The sequence below is a fragment of the Phocoena phocoena genome, chromosome 6 (assembly GCF_963924675.1).
Source record: "Phocoena phocoena chromosome 6, mPhoPho1.1, whole genome shotgun sequence".
NCBI classification, from domain to species: Eukaryota; Metazoa; Chordata; class Mammalia; order Artiodactyla; family Phocoenidae; genus Phocoena; species Phocoena phocoena.
The window spans coordinates 67,003,447-67,029,482 of record NC_089224.1 but is presented as its reverse complement, the minus strand read 5'-3'; the positions used below and the strand labels follow the sequence as shown (position 1 = coordinate 67,029,482).

Genomic DNA, 26,036 nt, shown 5'->3' with positions numbered 1-26,036 from the left:
GCTCCCCCCAGAGTAGGTGATCCAAGAGAGAGTGAAGAGGAACCCTCTTATGACCTAGTTTTGGAAGCCACACACCATCACTTCTGTTTTATTCTGCTTAGAAATGTGTCACTGAATCCAGCCAGACTAAAGGAAGGTTTTCAAAGAATTTCTGAACAAATTTTAAAATCACCCCACTGATACATGGTGATTTCTAAAGCAAGTAACCCCTTTCAGAACTCAAGGCCTTTTCCCACAGTAGGCCCTGTATCTGAATGGTACACAGTTCACCTCAGGACAGGGCAGAGGGAGGCGAGCCTATTCGAGCAGAAAGCCTGAAATGTGGACGGGGCAGCTCTACAGCCCGTGAGGTGAAGAACACATTTTCAAAGTGCTGCAAAAAGATGCAGTTGTTTTCCTGTGGATTTGAGTGGGAGTCATGCAGCTAAAGTATCTGGGCATTCTTTAGAGATGGATCCCTGGGTTTGCTGGTTTCTTGTTTGGATTGCTGAGCTGAGAGTCAGCATCTGGGTTTCAATATGACCCTGCCTCATACCTAGACTTGCAGCTGAGCTGCCTGAATAGGAAACAACAAGCCAGTGTTCTCTCTAGCTCAGGCCTTGCTATGATTTTGAGGATACACAGTGCCTTTCTTTTTTTTATTTCATTCTCTCAGTCCCCTTGTTTCTTTACCTCAGACACAGGTTGTTTCCCACTTCTCTGCAGTATACCCTCATCCCTCCCAGAAACACATGCCTGATCTGAAGAGTACCTTGCTACTCCTTTTGTGTGTCTCTCTCCAAAGCACAAACCCCATTTTGCTGCCTGCTGGTGCCTTTCCTGACCTCTGTCTACTATACAGTTCTGGAGAACTCATCTGGAAATAATCTGATCAGCTGTCAGCAGGATGTTAATGCCCGGCTGAGTCACTGACAAAAATGTCCAGCAGCAAAACCAACCATAATATCCTTTATAAATTTAAAATCAGGCTGGATCCTCTGTCTTTCCTCTAAATGTCCCCTGCCCTGTAAAGGAATTTAAGGTCTACATGCAATTTATAGGAAACAGTGAGGTTAGTGGGGCAGATCTTGTCAAGACGCTTTACTTCTCTGAGCCTCTATAGTTTTGTCTTTAAAATAAGCAAGAAATGGATTAATCCATGTAAAAGTGTCTATCACAGTGCCTGGCATATAGTAAGTAGTCAAAGAATGCTTTTTCTTCCTGCCTAAATTATAATCATGGTGCTATCAGGAGGGAAAGAATGACTCAGTGGGCTACACATCCCCTATCCTGGTATTGCCTGGAGCAGGTTGACATACACCTCACCAGGTAATAATGTCTGGGATTGCAGAAGGCCTGTGATTGATGACTCAGAAACCTGATTTAACTCAATTCAATTCTGTTCAGGAAAGAAGTCACAGATACCCAAACTGCCCTTGCGTCGTGGAAAGCACCACAAAATGGAGGAGACCCCAAGATATGAGCGAACTAATTTTTTTGTGGCCAGCACACACAGAAGGTCATTGTTCTGTGCTAACTTGGAAAAGGCAAATGTATTTTTTAATACAGACTGTACAGACTCAATTTTAGAGGTAGAAAGCCTTCAGAATTTATAGTCAAATCCTCTACCTTACAGATGAGAAAACCACCCTCCAAAAAGTTTCTTTTGATTAATATATTTTGAATATTTATTTGAGATATTACTGAGATGCAAGATTATATGTCTCCTCAAGCCAGTCCAATACTTATCACGTACATTTCCTAGAGAAATTCTGAATGGGTGTGTGAACGAATGAATGAATAAATTTGAAGACTTGCCCAAGTTCACAAAAGTAACTAGGGGAACTAGAACTTGAAGTCCCATCTCCTGACTGCCTACTAAGTACTCCTGGGTGAGACCAGAACATGCATGAAAATAGCTAGGAAAACTCCAGCAGATGTCCTAGATCAGCACCCAAATGATCGATTTCAGCCCATCCAAGTAAAATAAACGCAGCACGCTGCACCAACACACGAATGATGTTCAGTTTCTCCACAGTGTCTCTAGATCGGTTCTCTCCTGGCAATGATAATGGCCCTACAAATATCTTATATAAAGGCCCTCCACCTCATTAACTTCTTGAACAGCTTCTATTACATTCCCTCTTTGTTGCAAAGTCAAGGTACACAGAGGCCTTAGAACCAGAGCTTTACCAGTCAGCCAATACAAAGCGTGTACAATAGATTAATGAGTGAAATACTAAGTATCTAAAATCCATTTCTAAGCAGATTTCCCTTCTAGGTATAGATACCAATGTAGTTACCAATCATGAAAGATCACTTGATATGTAGTCCTTTCAGACACAATTCAGTCTTTTCCGACCCAGATTCCTCATTTGAGCTACAAAACACAGAAAATTATTTGAATGACTCTCTTCTCAGTTCTCTCAAGGATGGTACATAACGTGGACCATCCTATATTCTTAGGAGAGAAGGTGATCCATTACATACAATGAATACTGCAGAGCATTAGGGCTTGATTCTCCCAGGAAACACTGGCTGAGAAACGTGCTAGAGTAATCTGTATACCTACAGGTCACAATTGTTTTTGCTATGCAAACATGCACACACACACACACACACACACACACACACACACATTTCCAAAAAAGTCCTTTTTATGTTTGCTCTTAACAATAAAAGTTTTACATTACCTCTAAAATTTTGTCAGAAGGAAAAATTCATTTGTATTCATGTGATACAAAGGCATTATTTTTTTCTATTTGAAAAACTTAACAGGAAGATCAGCAAATCTTTTGTAGAAATGCAAATTGTAACTTGAACAAAAATAGACTGCTGGTATGTTTGTTATGAAGAATATTAAGTGTATTTTGTAGACAAGTTAGACCAAAATGCATTCCTCTGAAGTATTTGGGAAGTTATTTTGCAGTTAATCAACAAATATTTCCAGAATATCACCGTCTTAAATGACCTAGGAGGACATGCAAAAAAAACCACTTTGCATATTTTGGCAACTGATAAATTTGTTTTCTTTACTCATATTGATTGATTTAAATCCCTGTGTAAAAACAAAAGTGACTGAATTGTCTCCCATCGTTTCATTTTGGCCACTAGTTTGCAACTGGAAAATCAGTTTATAGTTGTTAAGATAAAGCAGGACTTGAGAAGAAATTCACATTTGTAGATTGCCCACTAGGAGCCAGGCATGGTGCCAGGTACTTTGCACATATAATCTCATCTAACCCCCATGAGGTAAGTGGTTTTATCATTTCTCTTTTACAGATTAAAAATGTGAGACTCAGATTCACACAGCCATTGACAGAACTGGGATTCAAAGAGATTTCCATGCCTCAAACGTTCATGATTGTCCCAGGATTCAACATACCTTCCTCCAATGATGACTGGAAAATAATTTAGGACATTTAACTTATTTTTTGGATTTATATCCTCCATTATTCGGCAGAAAAAATCCCTGGCAAAATATAACTACCTTTAACTTACTTTAACATAAGATCCAAAGAAATGGGGAGCAGTAAGATGAAGAAATTAAAATTCATGAGTGACACTGTAAACTTGATCCTCTTATCATGATTAATTCAAATGTACCGTATTCCCAAAGAGCTGGTGCACTGTGTTTCACAAGAAACGAAGGTCAAAACTCAGAAGGCTGAAGCACCAATGTCCTTAGAATCCTGTGGTGGGGGAAACAGATATATAGAATATAGTCAGATGATTTAATTATGTTCTTTTATTCTCAGATTGTGGTGATTAAGTCAGGTTGACCCAGAATCATTTTCACTCCTTTATTTGTTTGAAAACATCACTTTCACTGGTGGTCTTTAATTAAGCTCCCAAGAATTCGAAAACGTGCCCCGTATCTCATCTAGAACAAGTGTCTGGAGTTCTCCATCACAAATAGTTTAACCTCTAGAAAATCCACTGTCCCATGTCCCTCAGAGAACTGCTTTGGGGTTCCCTTCTTCTTGGCATGGAGCCTTGGGGAACTGCTGTTAGGAAAGAGAAAACAGTAACCTAAAGCTTTTTCTTTTATCCAAAAGTACAGTGCAGAGGTACTTTAAGAATAGGAGAAAGTCTTTCTGCTAAGCCTTTTTCAACAAAGCATTAATATTTATTAACTTGCACTCTGTTATAGAATGAATGTTTTATGATCAAAAATGCGTAATAGCAAAATGGGAATTTTAACCACAAGCAACCTACTCTTCCAGTGATAAAGAACTCAGGATGGGGTTAGCCAACCACTCTCTCTGTAGTTCAGGGGGTACTCTCATTCACTCATCTAGACAAAGGGGTAATTGAACACTGCTCCATGTGATTACTGGAAACAATAATCACAAATTTATAGGCTTCCTTTATAAATGAGAGCCATCTAGAATAAGCTGTGAATTAATGGTATATTAATGGTATATTAACAAATAGGGACATTTATTAAAAGGTCTGAAAGATATTTCAAAAGCTCAGAATTACCCATTTTAAATTTAGATTAGATCAATTCCCAAACAATTCAGATAAGAGGGGGTTTTTATTTTTCAACTTTTAATAAAAGCATGTCTGTCTCAAGTCTTTTGAATTAATCCATTCACTATTCATTGAGTAGATTCTGTTTGCCAGGCATACAGAAATGTGGGGTTTTGAATCAGCATCAAGGTGTAAAATATGACTTTTATGAGATCTTTTCTACTGATGCTGTCTTTACTGAATCACTTTGTAATTCCTTTAGCAAACTACTTAATCTTACTACAGCTTTGCCTGATGAGTTATTATATACTTAAAATGAACAAGTGCATCTCAACTCTATAATTAATGTATACACTGCATAAAGGCACAGAAGTAAAAGTCCCTTAGCATTTATTTCTGTCTTGTCAATTTCAGTGATACAGTACAGAAATAACTGTATGGACACCGTGTAACAGTGAGTTGGTTAAATGTTCCTTTTCATAGTCTTGAGTGAAATTTCTGCCTAAATGTTTTAGGAGTAGATTTCCAACACATCATCTTGTTTCCATTGTGTCTAAGCAGTTTGGGAAAGGGGAATGAATAAGCATAGATTTTGGAATCAGGCAGACCTGGTTGTGATTTCTGGTTCTGAGCGTGGTAAACTCTTGTAAAACCTACTTAATCTCCATCTCTGTTCCTTCATCTACAAAATAAACATAACAACATCTACTTTGCAGGATTGTTGCAAGGAGTATAGATAATGTATATAAAGCAACTGGTACACAATAGGTTTTGTTTTTCTTTTCAGATCAAAAGTCTGAAAGACCATACTAAGAATTGTTCTGTTTCAGGTAGTCTGATTCACCATGAAATTAAAATAACACAACAAAAATTTAAGACAGAGATGAACATTGTGAGCCTGATTTTTATTTATATCATGATACAGTTATTTTACATTCAGCATTTCCACTTAAGGTGTCTAATAAGACACCTTAAGGTGTCTTAAGGTCTGTTTAAATAACAGACCTTCAGATTGCTGAATGGGCTTGACAAAGAAGATCACCCCGACCCCATTCTCCACCCTCCACTCCCCACCCTCCACTGTACTCCAGAATCATGGTTGCTCTTCTCTGCCTATTAGATGTATGGACATGAAGGAGAGGAGAAAGAAAGAAACAAAATAGCTAAATTTAAAAATTATTTTTGGTTCATCAGCATATAAGCAGTCAACTTCAAAATGAAACAGACATTCACTTGCCAGTTTTTGAGTACAGTGAAAGCACAAACTCTCATTTCTGTATGAATCCAGAAAATTCATGGAACACTTACTGTAAATCTTGCTTCTACCCAAAGCAGTATTAGGAGGAGGATGTAGACTATCCTTTCACTGTACCAAAGAATTGATTTCCCTTCTCTCTCTCTCATTCCTGTCTGTCTGGTTCTCCTTTTCATATTTTTCACTCTTTTCTCTGACTTTTGCCCCTTTTTTTGAAATTCTGCAGGTTGTCCGGCCATATCAGACCATGTCCAATCCCATGAGCAAGCTCACTGTTCTCAACAGCATGCATTCTCACTTCATTCTGGCCGACAATGGGACCACCGGAAAGTACGGAGCAGAGGTGAAACTTAGGAGACAACTGGAAAAGCATATTTCACTCCAGAAGATAAATACAAGTAAGTTGGCTACTGTTCCCACTCAGCCTTCAAATAGGCTGAAAGTGAGAAAACTTGAGCAGATTTTGAACACAGATCACTTTCTACTGGGCCAGTGGTTAGAATTAGAGGAAGTCATCTAGAGGAGGATGATTGGAGGCGCAATAAGTGTTTACACAATTAGTGGACTCAAGCTCATTTATTATGTGTGAAAAATTCAACCCTGTCTGGGGTTTATAAATGCAGATAAGCTTTTCCTTCCAAACTTTTTTCTACATCTTTTACACAATACTCGAAGGAGGAAAAGCACCCTGGAGAATTTTTTTTCTATTTATTAAGCTATTTTTGGTGGCTAAAGAAAAGAAAAAAAAACAGGTTTTGATCTTAGCATAGATCTGGCTGTGCGAAGGCATTTCAAGGGAACTGACATTGTCTAAACTAAAGCATAATGTGTAACCATGTTGATAAAACTTTAATTCTGTCTCTTAATTTTATGTATGTATTCATTCACTGTCTCTAGATACCTATATATTTAGATATATGTGTGTATTTATGGGTACCACATAATACTTAGCCCATAGTTACACTGAAATTATCTATTAAGTACTTATGTGTTCTATGCAGTATTTATTGTGTACCCATTTAACTATGAGAAGGTAGCATTGTAAAAACAGCAACGCTCCCCAGAACACTCAGTGGCTTGCATTTAAATGTGGTAGAGGTATGAAAATAATCTACTGACCTTCCTCACAAAATAAAATTCAATTTGTTTTCACAAAGTAACACATGGCTTCGCGGCAGGCTCAAGCTTTCTGGTAATTGTATGTTCCATCAGGGAAACTTGGATTTAATTGATTAAACTTTCAAAGCCTGCAATTCCAAGCAACAAAAGATTCTCTTTGGCTTGATAAGCTTTCAAAAATTCAGTGTAATATGATTCAGCCTGTCCAAATGGCTTTTCTCATCTCCAGTCTTTTCTCTGCATCTGTCCCAAATGGATTTTCCTTGCTCTTGCCACCTTCCTCCCAGAGCTAGGATGTCCAACCTATCAGACCACAACTTCTCTTTCCTGTACTCTCTTCTCTGGTTCCACGTTTTAGGAGCTACTGCTGTTGAAGCAGTCAAGTTTCATACCTTCATCTTTTTCACAGAGAATTCTGGAATAATAGGTTTTGGTGTAGGCCTGAAGTCAACATTGTATTAGAAAACTCTCTTCTAAGAATCTTCAACTATCTTTGGAAAGAGAAAACACAGGATTACCCAAAGGTAAACATGTTTTGGGGAAAAAAGAGTAGAAAATCCATCCAGAAACCAGCAGAGATCCAAAGTAACAAAGCACTATAGCCAATGGGTGGTAGGTTTTGTTAAACTAAAATTGAATTTTATTATAATATTTGACAGGAAGGACAAAACTCATATCATTAATATTATCCATTTAGGTTTTTATAGGCTACAGCATTACTTGTTTTACACCAGCAGGTTAAGAATGAGCCTAAATAGGAGTAACCTGAAAGCTGAAGAAGATGGGAGCAGGGTAGACAAAGAGCAAATGCAGGGTCAAGTTCAGTGCTCAATAGTGAGACCAAATTTGTCCAGACACACAAAGCATGCCATTGTGCCAGGTCCTGGTGGCAGCTGGGCCAGGTATTTGTTAGTGTTAGGAGGAGAGCTAGGTGTGTGGTTGTAAGTTTAAACACCCAGCTCTGATGGTGCCAGCAGGAGTTAAAACCCAGCCAGGGCTCTGTCTGCCAAGCCCTGTGCCTTATAGGTGCCCAAGGAAAGGATACTCTTTTCTAATTAGTCATCCCAGAGGGGACATTGTTTTGTAACCTTTGTGCCTGGGGAAGCACCTGTCTCCAAAGCTCACAGAGTTGCTATGCGTGGGGATTGCCCTGAAGGGGAGGCTCATAGACAGTGGCCGGGCCTCCGTGAGGAGCAGAGCCTAGCAGCATAGAGTCCAGGAGAAGGCCAAGGCTGGTGGTCAGGTCATCAGGGATGCTGGAGGAGCCAGGACCCCAGGCACATGCCTCATGCCACTCGTGTGACACTGGACCCTTGCTAGCACATCAAGGCAGGTAGTGGCATGCAAACACGTTGCCAAGTGAAATCCCAGTCAAGGGTCTAGGGCACAATGTAGGGGATAAACACAGACCCAGGTTCCAAGCTGAAGCACCAGGCCAGAGAAGCTGGCTTGAGACTCCTAAAATGTTCCGAGTCTACAAACAGGATTAGGCCTTGGATCTGGGGTAGAGGCTGAGCCCCTAGGTTGGGTTAAGTGATAGTAGCTGGAACAGGATGGCGGCAGAGAGAGGCAAATAGTCATTGCAATCGTCATAATTTATAAACACAATTTTCCTCTTTGTTTTGGGGACTGTATTTGAGGCTTAATAGGAATCCACAGACTCCCATTCAGTACAAATAGTTAAATAAGAAGAAGAAGGTTAAAGATGCCCAGAGGAGATCCCTGAGGTCACAGGAAGTTATAAGCTCAGGGCCAAGAATTTGCCACAAGCTGTAGTGAATGATGCCATGCCTTAGCTCTTCTACCAGTTCTATCCTTGAACTTAGTAGTGGGAGGGTGACCAACTTGTCCCAGTTTCCCAGGGACTTTCTCAGATTTAGCATTGAAAGTCCCATGTCCCTGGGCCCCCTCCATCACAGGCACATGGAGATTGCAGGTCGCCCTCCAAGTCAGACGCAGAAGTCATTAGTTCTACTTCTCTTTTTACTGCATTCACCCCACAAAGCAGGGAAGGAGCAGCGAGGGCCTCAGAGCTTAAGGAGTGGCCCAGGCTCCGGAAGTAGAGCAGGACCTTGAGATCTCCATTCAGTTAGCAGTAAAGCGAAGTGCCCACTGAGAACCTGGAAGTCTCCAGAATAGGGCTGACTGAGAAAAAAGGAGGAAAAGTTGACCTGGTTAAAATAAGAAACAGCAGAACTAAGAACATAGACCTTTAATGTAACTCTCTGTTCTAATCTGAACACTGTTTTTTTCTTTATATCATAATTAGTGATAATGTAATTCTTCTTATTAAAATAAAATTTTATTCTATAGCAATTCTAAAAATCTCACCTACTTCTTAATTTCCCTCTTGAAAAGTCTAAGAAATCTAAAATACAACAGGGGAACTCAATTTTGGGAAACCCCAATTTAGCCTCCTGAAATTAGACCCTCCACCAGGATACCACAATAATACTATCACCACCTATTACACTTAGCACGACCCTGGAGGTGTCTGAATACACTCAGCATTTTACTCATTAAAGTGCCATTCCTCTTCATCACTTAGGGATGACATGCATACCATAGGATTCTTTCCACAAGTCTATTTCTTGCATAAATAGCATAATCTTCTGAAGAATATTTTCAAGAGAACTTTAAGCCCTTTCTCATCAACATGACAATTATGAATAATAAAATATTATAAGCACCAGCATCTTAGACTTTTCTCAGCACTCTGGCATCCATTATCTCAACTCTCCCCTCCCTCCACTCATTCTTGCTGTTAACAGTCCTTACTGAAGCGTTGTCATTGGTTACTGAAGGACTTCTTTGCTGTTAAAGGAGAATCCTTTCCGACGTGAGCCACTTAGGAACACTCTTCCATCTGAAATTTTCTAAACTTCAAATTTAACATGCAAAGCCTCAAACAATCCCCATCATGCCTTTAGCAAACAAATATTTCTTGAACTCCTATTATGTACCAGTCATGGTTAAGGTCTAGAAAAGCAGCAGTGGATAATTCATTGAGCTTACGTCAAGAGGGACAGAGTAATAAGTAAATAGGCAAATATATGTAGTAAGAGAGCTGTTAAGAAAAATAAAGCAGAGGAAGGGATATATGTATGTGTCATGGGTGCACATGTCTGCATGCAGGCACATGTGTGTGATGGGAGGATAGTTTAGATTAGATGATTGGGTATGGTGTAATATATGAGCAGAGACCTGAATGAAGTGAGGGAGCCAGCTCTGAAAAGAGCATTCTGGAGGGAGTGAAAGCAGGAACAAAGACCCAGGTATTTGATGAAGAGTATGACCTTTGTAAAGAGTTGAACTTTATTCTGACCGAGTTTTGATCTGGCAAGTTATAGGATCTCCCTTGTGGTTTAAAACATCACTCTGCTGTTGTGTGTAGAGATCCAACTGACGCAGGGGGCAAGATTAAAAGCAGGTAGATGTTTCAGTAGGCTATTGCCGTAATGCAGGTGAGAGATGACAGTGTTTTGAATTAGGGTGACAGCAATAAAAGTAATAAAAAGCAGTTGGATTCAAATTTATACATATCTGTTTTCTTAACTGATCTTTCTTTTAATGTGGTAAAATATATATAGCATAAAATTTATCAGTTTAACCATTTTTAAGTATACCGTTCAGTGCTATGAAGTACGTTTACATTGTTACGTAATGATCACCACTGTCCATCCCCAGAACTTTTCATCATTCCAAACTGAAACTCTGTACACATTAAACACTTTTATTCCCTCCCTTCAGCCCCCGTAACCATGATTCAACTTCATGTCTTTATGAATTTGTTCTAGGTACCTCACATAAGTAGAATCATACGATATTGGTCCTAAGATACATTTTGAAGGTAGAGCTCAAGAGAACTTGCTACTGAGTTGAGCATTCAGGGGGAGGAATAGACACATCAAGGATGCTGAACAGTCATCCTTACAGACACGAGTATATTCTTCAAAGAATGGGGCTAGTGGGAGCCCCTAAGGAGTAAGTTTTTACAGAAAAGGGAGTTGAGGACTAATCTCTGGGGAGTTGAGACAAAGTCCTTGAGAAGGAGGGAGACGATGAGATTCAGTGCACAAATGAAGAACATGGCCATAGGTAGAACAGGAAGAGTTTCATCCTGGGTAGCAGGAGGGAAGGCAGAGTTTATGTGCGCAGATGTAGGTGGGATGGAACATTTTCTGCTGGGAAGATCAGGTAGTTCTTTATAGATGCTTTCTATATCTGAAGAAAATAATACAGGAGGTCATTGGCTAAGAGTGTGGAAAGGGAAGAGGTGTAGAAGATTAGGGAGAAAAAAGAAAAAACAAGTGTAGAGCCTGGGAGAGTGAGCTGACTAGGGAAATGTAGGACTGCCCACTTGATATTTGTGGTCATAAATTTGCAGTGGTGTGAATCATCAGGGATGTGTGTTTTTTTCCAGGCATGTTCACCTTGAGTAGTAGAATAGGCAGAGACTTGGGTTGAGAGCCTGTTGGGATTTTGCTAAGCAAGTAGAAAAGAGGAAGAGAGAGGCAAGGGAGTGAGGCTATATGTACTCTTTATACCTATATCCCAGGAGTATTGTCAGTGTCTGGATGAAAGCAGTGCTTTCCCACCCACATCTGTGCCCATTCACGAGAACATAAAATCATTCATCCAAAAGATCAGAATAAGGTGCAGAGAAGTGATTAAGAGAATTATCAAAGGTGACCCACACCTTTAGTTACTATTGCCAAGCATTACATATGTTAAGTTCAAACCATTTAAGTAAACAAAGGTTCATAATAAGCAGTTCCTCATATTTATTTTATTGTTTACATATTCATATAAGTTGAATCAAGTTAGCACAATGCTGGGAACGTAGTAGCTGTTCAATAAACACGTGTTACCTGAAAGACTGAATACCAAGGGACTGCTCCAGAAAGACTGAATACCAAGGGACTGCTCCAGAAAGTAACGTGTAAGTAGCCTGATGAACCTATAAAATCCCAAGCATATTTTCTGCATACATTTTTGCTTTTAAAAAATTTCCAAAAAAATTAGAGAATATTATAATAACCCCCGTAACTATCACCCAGACTCTACATTTATCATCCCGTAGCCAATCTTGTTTCCTCTATGTATATAACCACCTACATCTTCCACTGGGTAAGTTTGAAAGAAATCCAAACAGTGTATCACTTCATCTATAAATATTTCAGCACCAAAGCATTTCTTTAACTTGGCGTGGCCCACACACAAGGTAGATTTTTAAAGTATTTCCTTAACTTAGTAGCAACATAATGGAAAATACTGATCCAGGTATCCTTTAACAATTCTTTCAAAAAAATAAAAATTAAGAACTATGTTATCACATGTTAAAATTTATCTAAAATTTTGATAATCATTTTTTCTTATCCCAAATTCTACACTAAGCTGGCCAAAAAATATTTAAAACATTACCTTGCAGTTCTTAAAAAGGGAGATTAGAAAAACCCCCAGCAATTGTGGCTTTCTTGGAAGCGTTTAAAGGGAAGAACATAACTTTTGGGAAAAAAGGAAGGCTTTGCCTCTTGCCAGTGGTATAAGCTGAGAGAAACAGGGAGACCTGGGGGTTCAGATCTTCATGGCTCTGTGACCTTAGGTAAATTACCGTATTTCTCTCAGACTTTGTTTCTGTGTCTGTGAACCAGGGATGATAATTTTTCACAGTGTGGTGATTAAATGAGTCAACTATGAAAGGATTCTGGCATGTGGCAGTTCAGAAACACTGAATCCCTTCCTGCCTTCTCGGTGGCACAGCGGTCCCCTAGTGGGAAACCATGTTCTGTGTTGATATAGCCTGATGGGCTGCCATAGATTCCAACCTGAGATCCAGACCTTCATTCGAAGCCCATCAGAGTCTAGGATGTCTGTCAGAATATCTTTACCACAAAGCGAACCTGTCTCTGCTTGTTAGGGAAAAGCCATGGATCTCTGGGGTTACAGAAAGGGTCCAAAGAAAAAAAATGAGACTCAAAATTATATTCTGAAACATATTATCAAGCCTCTATTAACATTACTTCTTAAAGAGTAGTTGATTTAAAGTCTTGATCATTGCAGCAATAAACAGAAAACTCATGTTTTTTCATTATTGTTGAAAATATATTCTAAACTGTAGTTGTTCCTCTTGCTTGAGTGAAGAATATAATGGAGAAAATTTCATATTTCTTTAGAGAGTCAAGCTATTCTAGTGTCTTGGAGCAATCATTATGAATGTCAGTTAAGTTTGCAGAGAACTCTGGTGGAGGTGTTAGAATTTGGGCTAAATATGAATTGGTCCCGAATATATAAGATAAGATTTATATGTCAAGTTTAGATTTGGGCCAATATCAGATTTCCTTCTTATAATTTACTGTTTTGTTTAAAAAGCAGATTGGAGGAAGAGGACAGAAATCTAGTTTGTTTTGGGCTCTAATTGATGAAAGTGTTATACTCCATTGTGTTTGAATTTTATTTTAGGTTTGGCTAAATGCAAAGTTTTATTTGGATTACATATCTTAATTAATTTGTGAACATTAACTTTGTAGGAAATTTCATTATGAGGCTAGAATTTTCCAACTTTGTCATCTTCATACTATAAAGTGAAATCTATGTCAGACTAAATCTAGTCTAAGAGACTCTGTCCCCATGGTAGTCATTATAGATACACCCATTCTGCAGTACTAATGAATGGGGATGTCTGAGTAGGTTTAGATTTTTGTAACCATTGCTTTTGCCACTGTCAGGGTTTCCTTGAAAGAGAATTTGATGCTCTGCATTTTCTTTGCCCCAGAGTAACAACTGACATTTGAGCATAGCCTCATCTAATGAAGCCACAAAGAATACTTTCTCTAAAGCAGTAGATTAAAATCTGCTTGGCAGTTCTAAGCAAACAAGTAGCGGAAATGATCACAGAATTCATAAAACACAATCAAATCTGGTATTTGAGGATATTGCTATTTAGAATTCTCTGGGAAAAAAGAACAGGTGTTTTGTTATGCAGTCCCTCAGCCAGTACACCAATTTATATATGACTGTGTGCTTACTCACACAAATTAACAAAAAATAATAACGATAATAATGTCACCCAGTAGCACCGAATGTCATCCCTGATAAGTTATGCTTTATGATGGGAACAGATGTTTCTGATTTCCACTGAGTTGTTTGGTATAGGGGTCCCATGAACAGGCTAATCCATAGAGTGATAAAGTCTTCTGGGTTCCAGGACATTTTATTTTAAAAAGATCATCTTTGTGATGTGACACTCATCAATTTACAGCATTTTGTTTCAGTGAAATTTCCATAATCAGAAAAAATACTCATGACTGTATCCTTGTTCCATTACCACCATTTTTTGGTGATAATTCTTAAACATGGCTGTGGTAGTTTTCAACTAAGGTGACACTGCGTCCCGTAGGAGGTATTTTAAAATATCAGAGGGGTTTGGTTGATACAATTTCTGGTGCTCCCAAATGACACAGAGAGGAGGAGGGAATGTTAATATTCTACCTTGTGCAGGACGGTTTCATATGAAGAATTGCCTGGACCAAATGCCAATCCATCCCTTAGGAAACACTACCCTGTATGTTTCCTTGAGTTTTGTTTTTCTTTTTTTTTCCCCCAAATCTTTCCAATAGCCCACACCTGATGTGGCAGGGCCACACACTTCCAAGATACTCTGTCCTAGTCTAAAGACGTAGAAAAAGCGGCAATCGTGAGCCAGCAGTGAGATTTAAAATATTGAACAACCTGTGAAGACTTTAATGTCCTCAATCCACATCATAGGCTGGATGTCAGCCCTGACATGTCCTTCAGATCCTAACATCCCTTGCTGTTGGGAAGTTCTCCCTTATATCCAACTTCATTTGCTCTGAATCAGTTCTCTTCTGGGTGAGGACCAAAGTCATCGTCTGTGTTAGAGCTCTCAGCTTATTTGAAAACTGTAAATGGACTTGAATTGACCTTTCTGCCATAATGGCTGTAAGGAAGTTTTTCATTTGAAGAGACACACTGACCTGCTTAACAGGCAGAACTGACTCAAGAAGTAAATCAGAATTTCCATTTCGGCAGCACCTGCTCTTAGCACCACTGCTTTGTATGTTTCAGGCTCAGTGACTCCAGAAATGTGCCCAATGCTGGGGGCTCTACTGTCCTTGATGTTCAGAGAAATCCTACAGTCCACTGTTATTAGCTGATTTGGGGGTAGAAACAGAAGCCCAGAAATGTGGTTGCTTTACCTGCAGGCCCCTGGAGAGCCTACTAACTAGAATTCATTGCCAAGGGAATATTTTAATAAACCAAGGTTCTAGGAGAATAAAGCGTTTGAAACTGAATACAAAGAGACCTCTAATTTTTAATCTATATATTACTGAGAATTATGTTGGAAATAAGGGAGCAGGGCAGTAATATAAATCTTGAGTGAATGAATAAATTCATGATGTAAAATGCCATAAAGCAGTGCTTTTTAAAAATTCACATTTCATTTCTAGTATATGTCTCTCATTTCCCTGGACTGTAATAGACCCCTTATACGTATTAGTATTTTTCTCTTGTTAAATTATGAAGCCAACTTACCCTGGAAATTTGACATAGATTATCTAAAGAATACTACTGACATCCTTACTATTAAATCCTTACTATTTACCAACCTCTCCGACACCGAAACTAGAGTTAATGTCATGCATAGTAAGTGCTCAATAAAGAGTTGCTGATTTGGCATGAAACAAATTTTAGTGATTTTGACCCAGTCATATTATTATAAGAAATGTGTGAATTTACAGTTTCCAAAAAATTCCAAAAATATTTTAGCAACAGCGGCATTATTGAAATAAGCAGGTAGCTTCCTGGGAGGCTATTTTAAAGGATTGTAGTCATTTATATATAAATAAATAATTTGTATCATAAATACTACATAAATTTTATTCTTATTATGACTGTTAAGTATGTCTCATTTCTTTGTATTTATACCAAATACAGAGAGACGAAGCCTAAGTGTCAACAATAGCACAGAGAGGGAGGCATATGACAAAGGGAAAGTCTAAGGTATGAGTCACATCAGAGTTTCCTTGGAAAGTTTTCCATTTTGGAGTAAGTTGGATAGCCATACAGTAAGAGGTTAGAGTTGGCATGGAACCTTCGGGTCCCTTGCCCACTATTGACATTGCAGACCTAGCGGGACACTTTTCCCACTGAGCCTTGTTATAGCTCAGGACCATTTTGCATTCATTAAGACACAGGTTCTGCTGCTGTAACAATGACTCAAAACAATGGATGCCTCAATGAGACAGGAGTTTATTCCTTATGCGTGTGTTATTCTGAACATGAGTCCAGGCCTTTTGTGGTAGCCTCACAATGTTGAGGACTCAGATTTCTTCTTTCTTTTGCTCTGCACATCCCTGTTTTCATGGTCTGCGGGAACTCACTGTCACATCTACATTCTGCTCAGAAGGAATCAGGAAAAAGTCATAACCTCTTCCCTTAAAGGCACAATGAGGAAGTCATATACAGGATTTTGGCTTACATCCTATGTGCCAATATTTGGTCACATATTTACACCTAGCAAAAGGGGGCTTCAAAAATGTAGTCTTTATCCTGGGCATACAGCTAAAATTCTATCACTATGAAGGAGGAAAATAGATATTAGGGTACAGCCAGCACTTTTTGTCACACCTTTCCAGCATAGCATTACAGATGGTTATTAAGAATTGGCTGGAGTTGGCACATGAGGTAAAACATACCTGCCATTCATAAATAAGGTACACCTACATGTTCTAGTGTGTTCATTGAGTAGCTTTGTCCATAAATGACTCCTGTAGCATATGCTTCATATCATGCCCTTTCACTCTTCATGTGTGTGTTTCTTAGTGATATGTAGCTGAAGAGTCTTCCACTGGTTCTGGAAATTGTAATTTCCCCTTGAAATGGGATTGAGACTAGCTGTCTAAAATTATATACATTACTTTAGACCATCCTGGTTTAGTTAACTTTTTAGGTTAACTCAAACAGATCCTCCTAGCCTCAAAGTAATTGCATAGGCTCTACTATGCATAATTTGTACACATTCCATAATGGATCCATAGCCACATGTTTTCTTGCACATCATTTGTAACCTTTAAATGCCTAAATATTAAAAATAAATAGAAGAGATTCAGTTCCGTGTTTCTGTGATATTGTACTTAATATTAATTTTTCAAAGATAAATCCTAGGAAATAATTCTCATGTGACCTACACAGGACTGTACTCTTGGTAACAGGCAGGAGAATGGAGATTGCTCGCCTCTCAAATCCTTCCTGAGGGGGAAAGGTTGTAACTGGGCCTTGGCCCAGTTGGGGAAAAAGGACGAGAAACCCATCTTAGGGAGTAAAAGCAGCAGCGCATCCTCCGACTCTGTTGAGGAAACGTTTGAGGAGACCTGGAAAGCAGATGCATTTGTGAGGGATTTAAAGCTGTTTTATACCAGTTATCCAGTTTGACATTCCTACATTTTATAACCCCTAAGCGATAAGTAATAATTTGGCAAGATACAGCTGAAAGGCTCTTGAAACCTTCTGAATGCCTATAAATATATAATTAAGAGTATTTCCTGACACTGACAGTTATAAAAAGATTAATTAGTAGAACTTCTCTTAACAATGGTGAGCTGGGTCACCTTGTTTTAGAGACTGAGATACATGTGTATTACTGATCCACCCCTAGTTAGTTTTTCTTTTGATTTTAGCTTATGTTCCTCAGTAAAACCAAAAAGATAGAGCTAAAAGCAGTTGGGGTTTCTTTTCTATCTTAAGTGAATAAAGCCTACGAGGATCTATTGCCATACAGATTTAATGAAACCACAGGCCGGCACTTTAAAAATAAACCTTGCCTTTCCTCTCTGGGTATTCTTTGAATAGAACAGTTTCTTGGCCTTGTTTCTGCCTTGCCTATACCTTTTTCCCTCATCTTTTTATAGTACCAAACTCAGAGCTATTGTGACTTTTCCATTCAGACAAACTAAGTTTCTGTAGAAAATAGAGTCAATGTTTAGAAACCCCATTAGAAAATAGTATAAATAAATTCAAAGAACAATTGGGAAAGCAAAGAAAATATTTGCAACCATGACAAAGAGCTTATTTACATAATAAGCAAAGGGCATCTACAAATCCTAAAGGAGAATCCTGTAAGAAAATGGGCAAAGTATATCAAGAGGAAAATCTTGGGGAAGAAAATACAAATGCTCAACCTCACTGAAAATTAAAGAAATGGGGCTTCCCTGGTGGCGCAGTGGTTGAGAGTCCGCCTGCCAATGCAGGGTACACGGGCTTGTGCCCCGGTCCGGGAAGATCCCACATGCCGCGGAGCGGCTAGGCCCATGAGTCATGGCCGCTGAGCCTGCGCATCCGGAGCCTGTGCTCCGCAACGGGAGAGGCCACAACAGTGAGAGGCCCACGTACCACAAAAAAAAAAAAAAAAATTAAAGAAATGAAAGCTAAGACAACAATGAAATTTTTTTTTTTTAACAATGAAATTTTTTTAACCTATCAAATTGACAAAAAACAGAATTTAAAAATATCTGGTGTCAATAAGTGTGTATGGAAATCTGTACGGGAGGGTGTGCAAGTGTGGGCAACCTTATCTGGAAGATAATTTGGCTACCCCTATTAAATTTTAAGTGCACATACCTTTTGGCCCTGTAATTTTACTTCTAGGGATTTATTTTATGCATATTTATTGCCATATTGTTTATGGTAATAAAAATGGAAATAATTCAAAGATTCACCAATAAGTGACTAATTAAATTATATGTAGACATACAGTGAAAGACTGTGAAGTTATTATAAATAATGCAGTAGCTCTGTTTGGGCTCCTATTGAAAGATACCCAATGGTAGTTTTTATGTCCTTTTTTTAAGTTAAATCCTATTGTACAACAGTAGAACTGTGTGTTTATGATCACATTTATGTTATTTTAAATTATGTGTGTGTGTGTATATATGCTTACAAAATATCTTAAAGGACACAGATGAACAATTATAGCTTCTAGAGAATGAGACTTGAGGTAAGGGAAGTAAGATGAGAACTGACATTTTCCGCTAAATACCTTTTAAAAACCTCTCAGTGTTGTTTTTTGACAATGACCAAATATAGCTTTTATAAAAGGAAGGAAGGAAGGGAAGGAGGGAGGGAGAGAGAAAAGGAGGAATGGAGAGAGGGAGGGGGGAGGAAGGATGGATGAAGGAAGAAAACTTTTTGGAAGTAGTCAGCCTATCCATGTTCAGTACTTTCTTCCCACAAGTGTATGTTTATCATTCTTGACCAGCTGTGTTTGACACACCTTGATTTCTCTTGCTCACTGAGTCTGCTGGCAATTCTTTGCTTCATCTAAGACAAAAGGAAAGAGTCAAGTCAGGAGACCTAATGGAAGAGGCTGGTTAAAGACATGCCATGGAGAATAATATTCTCAAATCATATAAAGGATGTGTATAAACCAATAAGACAACATAACAGGTTTGAATCTTATATTTGATAGTGGCTGGAATCAGAGCCAAAATTATCTTCCCTGTTTGGAGTTGGTAAATGACAAAATAGCCTAAATTTATTCCCAATCCTTAGCCATAACCAGGTAGCCTAGTATAATGGGGCTCCTGAAAATGCCCTACTTCTATACCTCTACCATGAGCACAATTCAGTAGAGCTAAATTGTTCATTTTCCTTTTATTAGGCTCTTGGGCACCCCAAAGTCCAGCTCCCCTCTCCCTGGATCCTACTCCCTGTGATGGAGTAGGCTCACACACAGCTCATTCAACAGCCATTTCATGTTGAGTATTGTCTGTGATACTCACACTGGAAAAAATGGCTCCCACTATATTCTTGACTCCATTGTACTCTTTAGATGCTCTGTATGGAGCCAAAATACATGTCAGAAGTTCGTCAGCTTTTCAAAATATGGCAGGAACGAGAACTCAAAATATCTGTCATCTAAAATAAGTAGTGATCGCTCCCTCTGTTATTTTCCCCTTGATAGTTCTTCTGTTACTCCACCAGTATTTGCTTGTGTGCCTACAATATATAAAGTACTATAGAGGTGGCAAGATAAATAAGACATAATTGTGCACTTGAAGAACTTAGAGTTTTACAAATAAGTTAGCAATAACTAGCTATTGAGTGCTATTCTAAAACTTTACAAGGAATAACTGATTCAATCCTTACAACGACCCTATGAAGTGAGTACCATTATTATTCCCATTGGCCAAAAAGAAAACTGAGGCACAAAGGAGGTCAAGTAATAGCCCCCAAGGTCAGACTGCTAAAAAGTGGCAGACCCAAGAAGTCTGCCTGCATCCATGCCTCAACTGTTGTGCTCCACGGGCTCTCATATGCAAAGGGCTGCATTAAACAGCAGCAAGTGTCAAATGCCCTTGAATGATACGAAATACAACAGGAATTCAGACAGAAAGCATTTCTGGATGGAATGTTCATGGGGGCGGTGTAGTCAAGGTATTCTCAGGAAGATTTTGACAGATGGAATGTGGGCAATGGATTGCAAGCCATGCGGGTGAAAGCTTTCAACATTTAGAAAGGTAGTGCACAGCATGTGGTCTAAATACGTTTATTTTGCTGTCATTAAATTGTTTTTCCTATCTTCATAAGCAAAATTTCAGCTGCAAATATAAATAAGGTCTATATGCGAACTAGGCTTAGTTTGTTTTTTTAGGAAACGTGATCATCAAAATCATAAGGATAAGATATAGATGTTTCATTGTTTCCCTTTTATTGACCCCCCTTAATAGAATGATGTAAAGGTAGAATATAGTGTAATATGGTAAATGGAACATTATTGTGTATACATAGATATAGATATATAGATGGGGCAGAAGCAGAGCTATTCATACTCATGGGATTCTATATATCCATAACTATATATTATCATTGGTTTTATATATATATATATATATATATATATATATATTTCACCTAGTTCATTGCCTTCATTTTCCAGATAGGAAAGCCCACTTGGAAAAGGTCAATCAAGTGTCCTACCTAAATTCATACAGTGAATTAACTGGCGCAGCTTTTACCTGAACTCACGACTCCAAACTCCTAACTGCTACTCTTTGCTCAGCATTGTCATTACCTTAGTTTGGGAGGTACTTCTCTTATTGTTTAACAGAGCACCAGGGGAACTCAAATAGGAAAAGGTTCTCCAGGCACCTGAGCAAGGAATAAAAGCAGGGCACTTAGGATATCAACGTATTTGATGCAAAATCCTTAGCCCTTTCTTCTCCAGTTTTTCCCCTTGAGACCATTTCTCCACTGCATCTTGAAGGGTAAGCAAGGAAGTATCAAGAGAATTGGAATCACAATCTACAGACACTGGATGTTCAGACATTTCCATTTTTAGCCATGCAACAAATAGGCAAAAATCTGGTTGATCTGCACTAAAATGTCATTTAACTTTTGTTCATTAGGACTTGGTAACTGTGGGGGGAAAGCAAGAAACTAAAAATACCAGTGTGCTGTTCAGTCTGCAAGAAAGACACAGCTAAGCCGATTTTGTGCTTGGTTCCTTAAACAAGCGCTTTTGTGGTAAATTTCCAGGAGGGTTTGTGTCATCAGCTCTTTGAGGTTTTGCTCCTAATATTTAACAAGCTGTCTAATTGTTGCACAAAGTGGTGGAGTGGCCTGGGGAGGTGTGTGCTCCCAAACTGAATTTATGTTCTCAGGAAGGTGCTAATTAGTAACTTTCTGGAAAATGTACAGTAGTTACTCTTGGCTTGTTACTTTTTTTTTTTTTAATTTATGAGATATTTATTAAAATAACACATTTAGGGGAAAAATCAATACAATTGTATGCATCATTACTGAAAACTGTATACCATCATACAAAAAAGGATTTTATTTTGGGAAATCGATTCCTAATTGATGGCAAGTTCCCCCCCCACCCCACCGCTGCGTTGGGTCTTCGTTGCTGCGTGCAGGCTTTCTCTAGTTGTGGCAAGTGGGGGCTACACTTCATTGTGATGCGCGGGCTTCTCATTGCAGTGGCCTCTCCCGCTGCAGAGCACGGGCTCTAGGCACACAGGCTCAGCAGTTATGGCGCATGGGCCTAGCTGCTCCGCGGCATACAGGATCTTCCCTGACCAGGGATCGAACCCGTGTCCCCTGCATTGGCAGGCGGATTCCCAACCACTGTGCCCCCAGGGAAGTCTGGCAAGTTTTACTTTCAGAAATAAAACCACAAAACAACACAATCTAATTCAATCTTAAAGGCTGGCATGCTGAGCAAGGAATGTTCTTATTCTTTGTAGGAGCTCCTTCTTTACACTGTCAGGTACCAGGGCTCTGCCTTTTGGTGTGATTTCAGCCACCAAGTCATCAACAGTAATGTGTTCTAGTCCTTTTTCTTTAATTACCTCTTTACAGTGTGCCTTCAACTGATCCTTCCAGCCACATTCAGTTAATTTAGCTCTCAGCCACTCTTTGAGGCATTCTCTTTCTCCAGTTTCTATCAACTTTTGGTTAATTGCTTCTCTCATCTGCGCATCTTTGTTCATCTTGCTAGCCACCATCACTGTGGGCAAGGGCTGTCCCTTCCCAGTGACGAAATGACCCTTGCGCTGACGACGATTACCTACCACACTCTTCGGCTGCCAGGACCTAGACCCTCCTTGGCTTATTTTGCAAACTATTGATAATCCAAAAGAAACAACCCTTATATTTTGTGCTTCAAGTGATATTGCTTTGTGTTTTCCCCAATGAGTACATTCTTATGAAGAGGCAGCCCTGCCAAGTTATGGGCACTGAGGAAATTACCAAGTGATGTTTTATGAAAAATGGGGTGAGACACTACTATGCCTCTCACCAACCAGCTATCCCCTGCCCAACCAACAACCAACAACTACCACCCCAAGCTGTGGCTGCTCTAGAAGTCTGGCTTGATTCTAGGACACTAGGGCTAGAAGACCTAACTCAAGGATCTGGGCCCCTCTGTAAATGCTATTTTAGGGAAGGAGCAAAAAGGGGCAGAGGCAGATTCTCCTGAGGCCTAGATTTGAAATGAGATCCTGCCTGAGTCATCTAGCCTAAAACTAGCTTGTTAGTAAGTTAACAACTCCAGAGACATTATTTACCATTAAATTTCTCTCCCAGTTTGGGATAGAATAGCCAGAATTGGTAGGAAACCTGTTATAATGAAATGTCTTTGACGACTTTTTTTTGGAAGATAGATAGAAAGGTAGGTAGGTAGGTAGATAGATACATAGATAGATAGATAGATAGAGGTATATGATAGAGATAATATGTGACAGATAGATATAGATATATATATGGTTCTATCTATCTGTCTATCTAATTAGTCATTTTCTTGGCCCATGAGAGAAGAGAGGGAAATGTGGGGATCTCTTCAGTAAATAACATGAGCTATGTTGAGTGACACATTGGCATTGGTTTCAATTCCCTTTTAAAAAGAAAAGTACATTAGCCTCTGAAAAAGTACTTCTTTTAGGTCAGAAGTAGCTAATTACCTGAGAATAAGACATGTATCTCTAGAAATCAGAAAAAAAAAAGTTTTTAAAGGGAGGGAGGGAGGAGTCCAGTATTTATTCAGCCTTGGAAGGCATAATTATTGTTATAATTAGTATAACAAAAACAAACATTTCTTGAGGATTTAGTAAGTGCCAAGCATTGTTACAAGCACTTAACATGGATTAACTCATTTAACCCTTTAACCACTACAACAGTTATCTAGGCTGAAACAGAATAATGAAGGCTGTGTCCTCCAGCAAAGGGAATGTTGATTTTAAGGACCCGTTTATCTGAGGGAGCCCTGAGACAAGGCATAGCTGGTACAGAGTGCTGTTTGATGCTTTGCATAGGTCTGAATATGCAGTTGGGTTGCCATCACATGTGTAAATTTATAAATTGGGAGATTGGTCTGCTTTAATAAAATGTGAATCCAACCATTGGGTTGTAGAAATTTCAAAGATTTTATTTTTTGACAGGATGCCTGCCGTTTTTCTCTCTTGATTCCCGCTTGTTTTATTCATTTTGGGGTAGTTGCCAATTAGACCCAATTGGTAAGTATAATTAATGGACAACATGAATTTCCTCTTAAACCCCAACCAAGAAAATTAACCATAGAAATAATCATTTCCTTTACAAATTCCTAACACTATCTCTCCCTGTGACTGCTGTTTATCTCTTCTAAGACATCCAACCACACCAGAGATTAATTACTCCCTATTATTTATCATCTTAATAATACCACATAAGACAGAGAAGAGAGAAATGAGCGTTTATTGAGGTCCAAGTATATCCCAGGCACTGTGCTAGCATTTTCATATATACTGTCTCTTTCAATAGTCACAAAAACCCTTCAAAGTAGGAATTATTATCTTCCTTCTTTATAGTAGATGAAATGGCATCTCAGAGTAGTTAAGCCCTTGTTTTATATCCAGTTAGTGGTACAGACAGGTACAAACCTAGGCTGATAAGATTCCAAAACCCTTGCTCTTTTCACCCCACATAAGGAAGCATTATTTCATTCAAAAAGACACTCCGCTAAAATTTTGTTACCTTTGAGGGTTTGGGGGTCATTATTTCATTCAACAGCTATTTGAACACAAACTCTGTGTCAGACACGGGTTGAGTATTGGTTCAGCTGGGAATAATCGTCAGCAGAACTTTGGGTGGAGGACAGTGGTTAGTGGCAAGATGGTAGAGGAATTCACAGGAACAAGAGGAGGAGGAAGTAGGACAGGGTGGTGGCATGGGCGGTAGGGGTGAAGACAAACAGAGGAGCTCCTGATCGTGTGCCCATGGCTACAGTCTTTCTTCATGTGACTCGTGGACTTCCCTTTGTCATCCTATGCCTGAGAATATATGAAGGAGGCTGGGAAGGCAAAGGGACGTTCAATTGTCATCACTGGCATCTTTTTGATCATTGCACCATCATCCAATGCATTGGGGTAACCATGACCTGAAGTTTTCCATCATTGAGCTCATAACTGTTCCATGAGATAAATAACAACTCTGTAAGTTAAAGGTCATAGCAGAGCTTCATCCAGGGAGCCCTGGAAGTAAGAAACAGTGAATTTATATTCTCAGAGACTGACAGCCCTGGATTCAAATCAAGTGACCTGGAAAGGATGTTAAACTTCCTCTGGGCAGGTTACATGTATATCAGGAACATCTCATTGTCTTCCTTGGATGCTGTAACATGTTCAGCCTAATCATTCAGACTTTTTACTACTGGTAGAATCAACCAATCAAGTAGAAGACCATCCAAAATACAAATATCAAATTCATGATCCGTTAACTTTGGACTGTGATAACTTGCCATTTTCCAGATGCTCTCAACTGAATGTGTTGTTTGAAGTTTTTCTGCCTTTTAAAGAATTTTCCCTTCAAAGGATAGGTTGTGTGAAGAAGACAGTTACAGTTTAAACATCTGCCCTCTCTTCATTTTATAAAGTGGCTTGACAGAAGTTGGCTGTGACACTGAACTGTTTGCCACGCTTGTTAATGAAAAGTCACCTTGTCAATCAAGAAGATAACGGAGTCAAAAGAATAATATTGAAGGAGTAGAACAAATTTAATGAAACCTGTTTCTTGGTATTTGCCTGTCTTGTTTATCTGACTTATTTTCCAATTCAAGCTAGGAGCTCTCTCTTTTTTAGGAAGAAACCCCATTCCACATTGGAACTCTCTGTTCAGGGACTGGGACAGTTCCTGTAAACAAATGAGTCTGAAACAGGTAACTGTCCACCATTCTGATAAGACTTAGGTTCTTTTACACGTAGGGAAGAATGCTGAGATCTCCTTTCAGATTAGAAAGATTTGGGTTGCAAATGTTTGACTGGCATTTTGGTCTCAGTTGCTGGTCAGAACTAATAGGTCCTTCTGATGGCAACTTTCTTGGTGGGACTCAGTCTCTTCCTTGTTTCACTAACCGGAAGACCTTCCATATCTTCTCATTTGTTGTTTATCTAGCTTTCCTCTCCTTCCTAATGCCTGTGGACCTTATGTCCCACCCATTCCAAGCTACTTGCAGTTTCTCTTAAAGGACATGCCCTGTTCGATGTGTTTTTGTCCCATTTTGACATTTGCTGAAATTCCAACCTCACCTAACTCTACTTACTGGCAAAAACCTACACTCTTAAGTCTCAGCTTGAAAATCTTTTTTCTGAAATACTACCAGAAACCATACACACACACACACACACACACACACACACACACACACACACAC

At 39.0% G+C, this 26,036-nt stretch overlaps 1 protein-coding gene and 1 pseudogene across 14 annotated transcripts in view; one reads left to right on the top strand and one right to left on the bottom strand.

The window, feature by feature from the left end:
* The window catches only part of TRPM3 (transient receptor potential cation channel subfamily M member 3), a 787,839-nt gene that overhangs the window by 559,926 nt on the left and 201,877 nt on the right, over positions 1–26,036 (top strand). For 9 of the 14 annotated variants that reach the window (XM_065879762.1, XM_065879759.1, XM_065879756.1 and 6 more), the window contains exon 6: positions 5,937–6,108. In XM_065879762.1, coding sequence (XP_065735834.1) covers positions 5,937–6,108 — 172 coding nt within the window. Of the gene's footprint in view, positions 1–5,936; positions 6,109–23,787; positions 23,863–26,036 lie in introns of all 14 variants that reach the window. The other 5 variants (XM_065879761.1, XM_065879751.1, XM_065879750.1 and 2 more) reach the window with 1 other exon arrangement.
* On the bottom strand, positions 22,051–22,356 carry LOC136124741 (transcription and mRNA export factor ENY2 pseudogene; annotated as a pseudogene).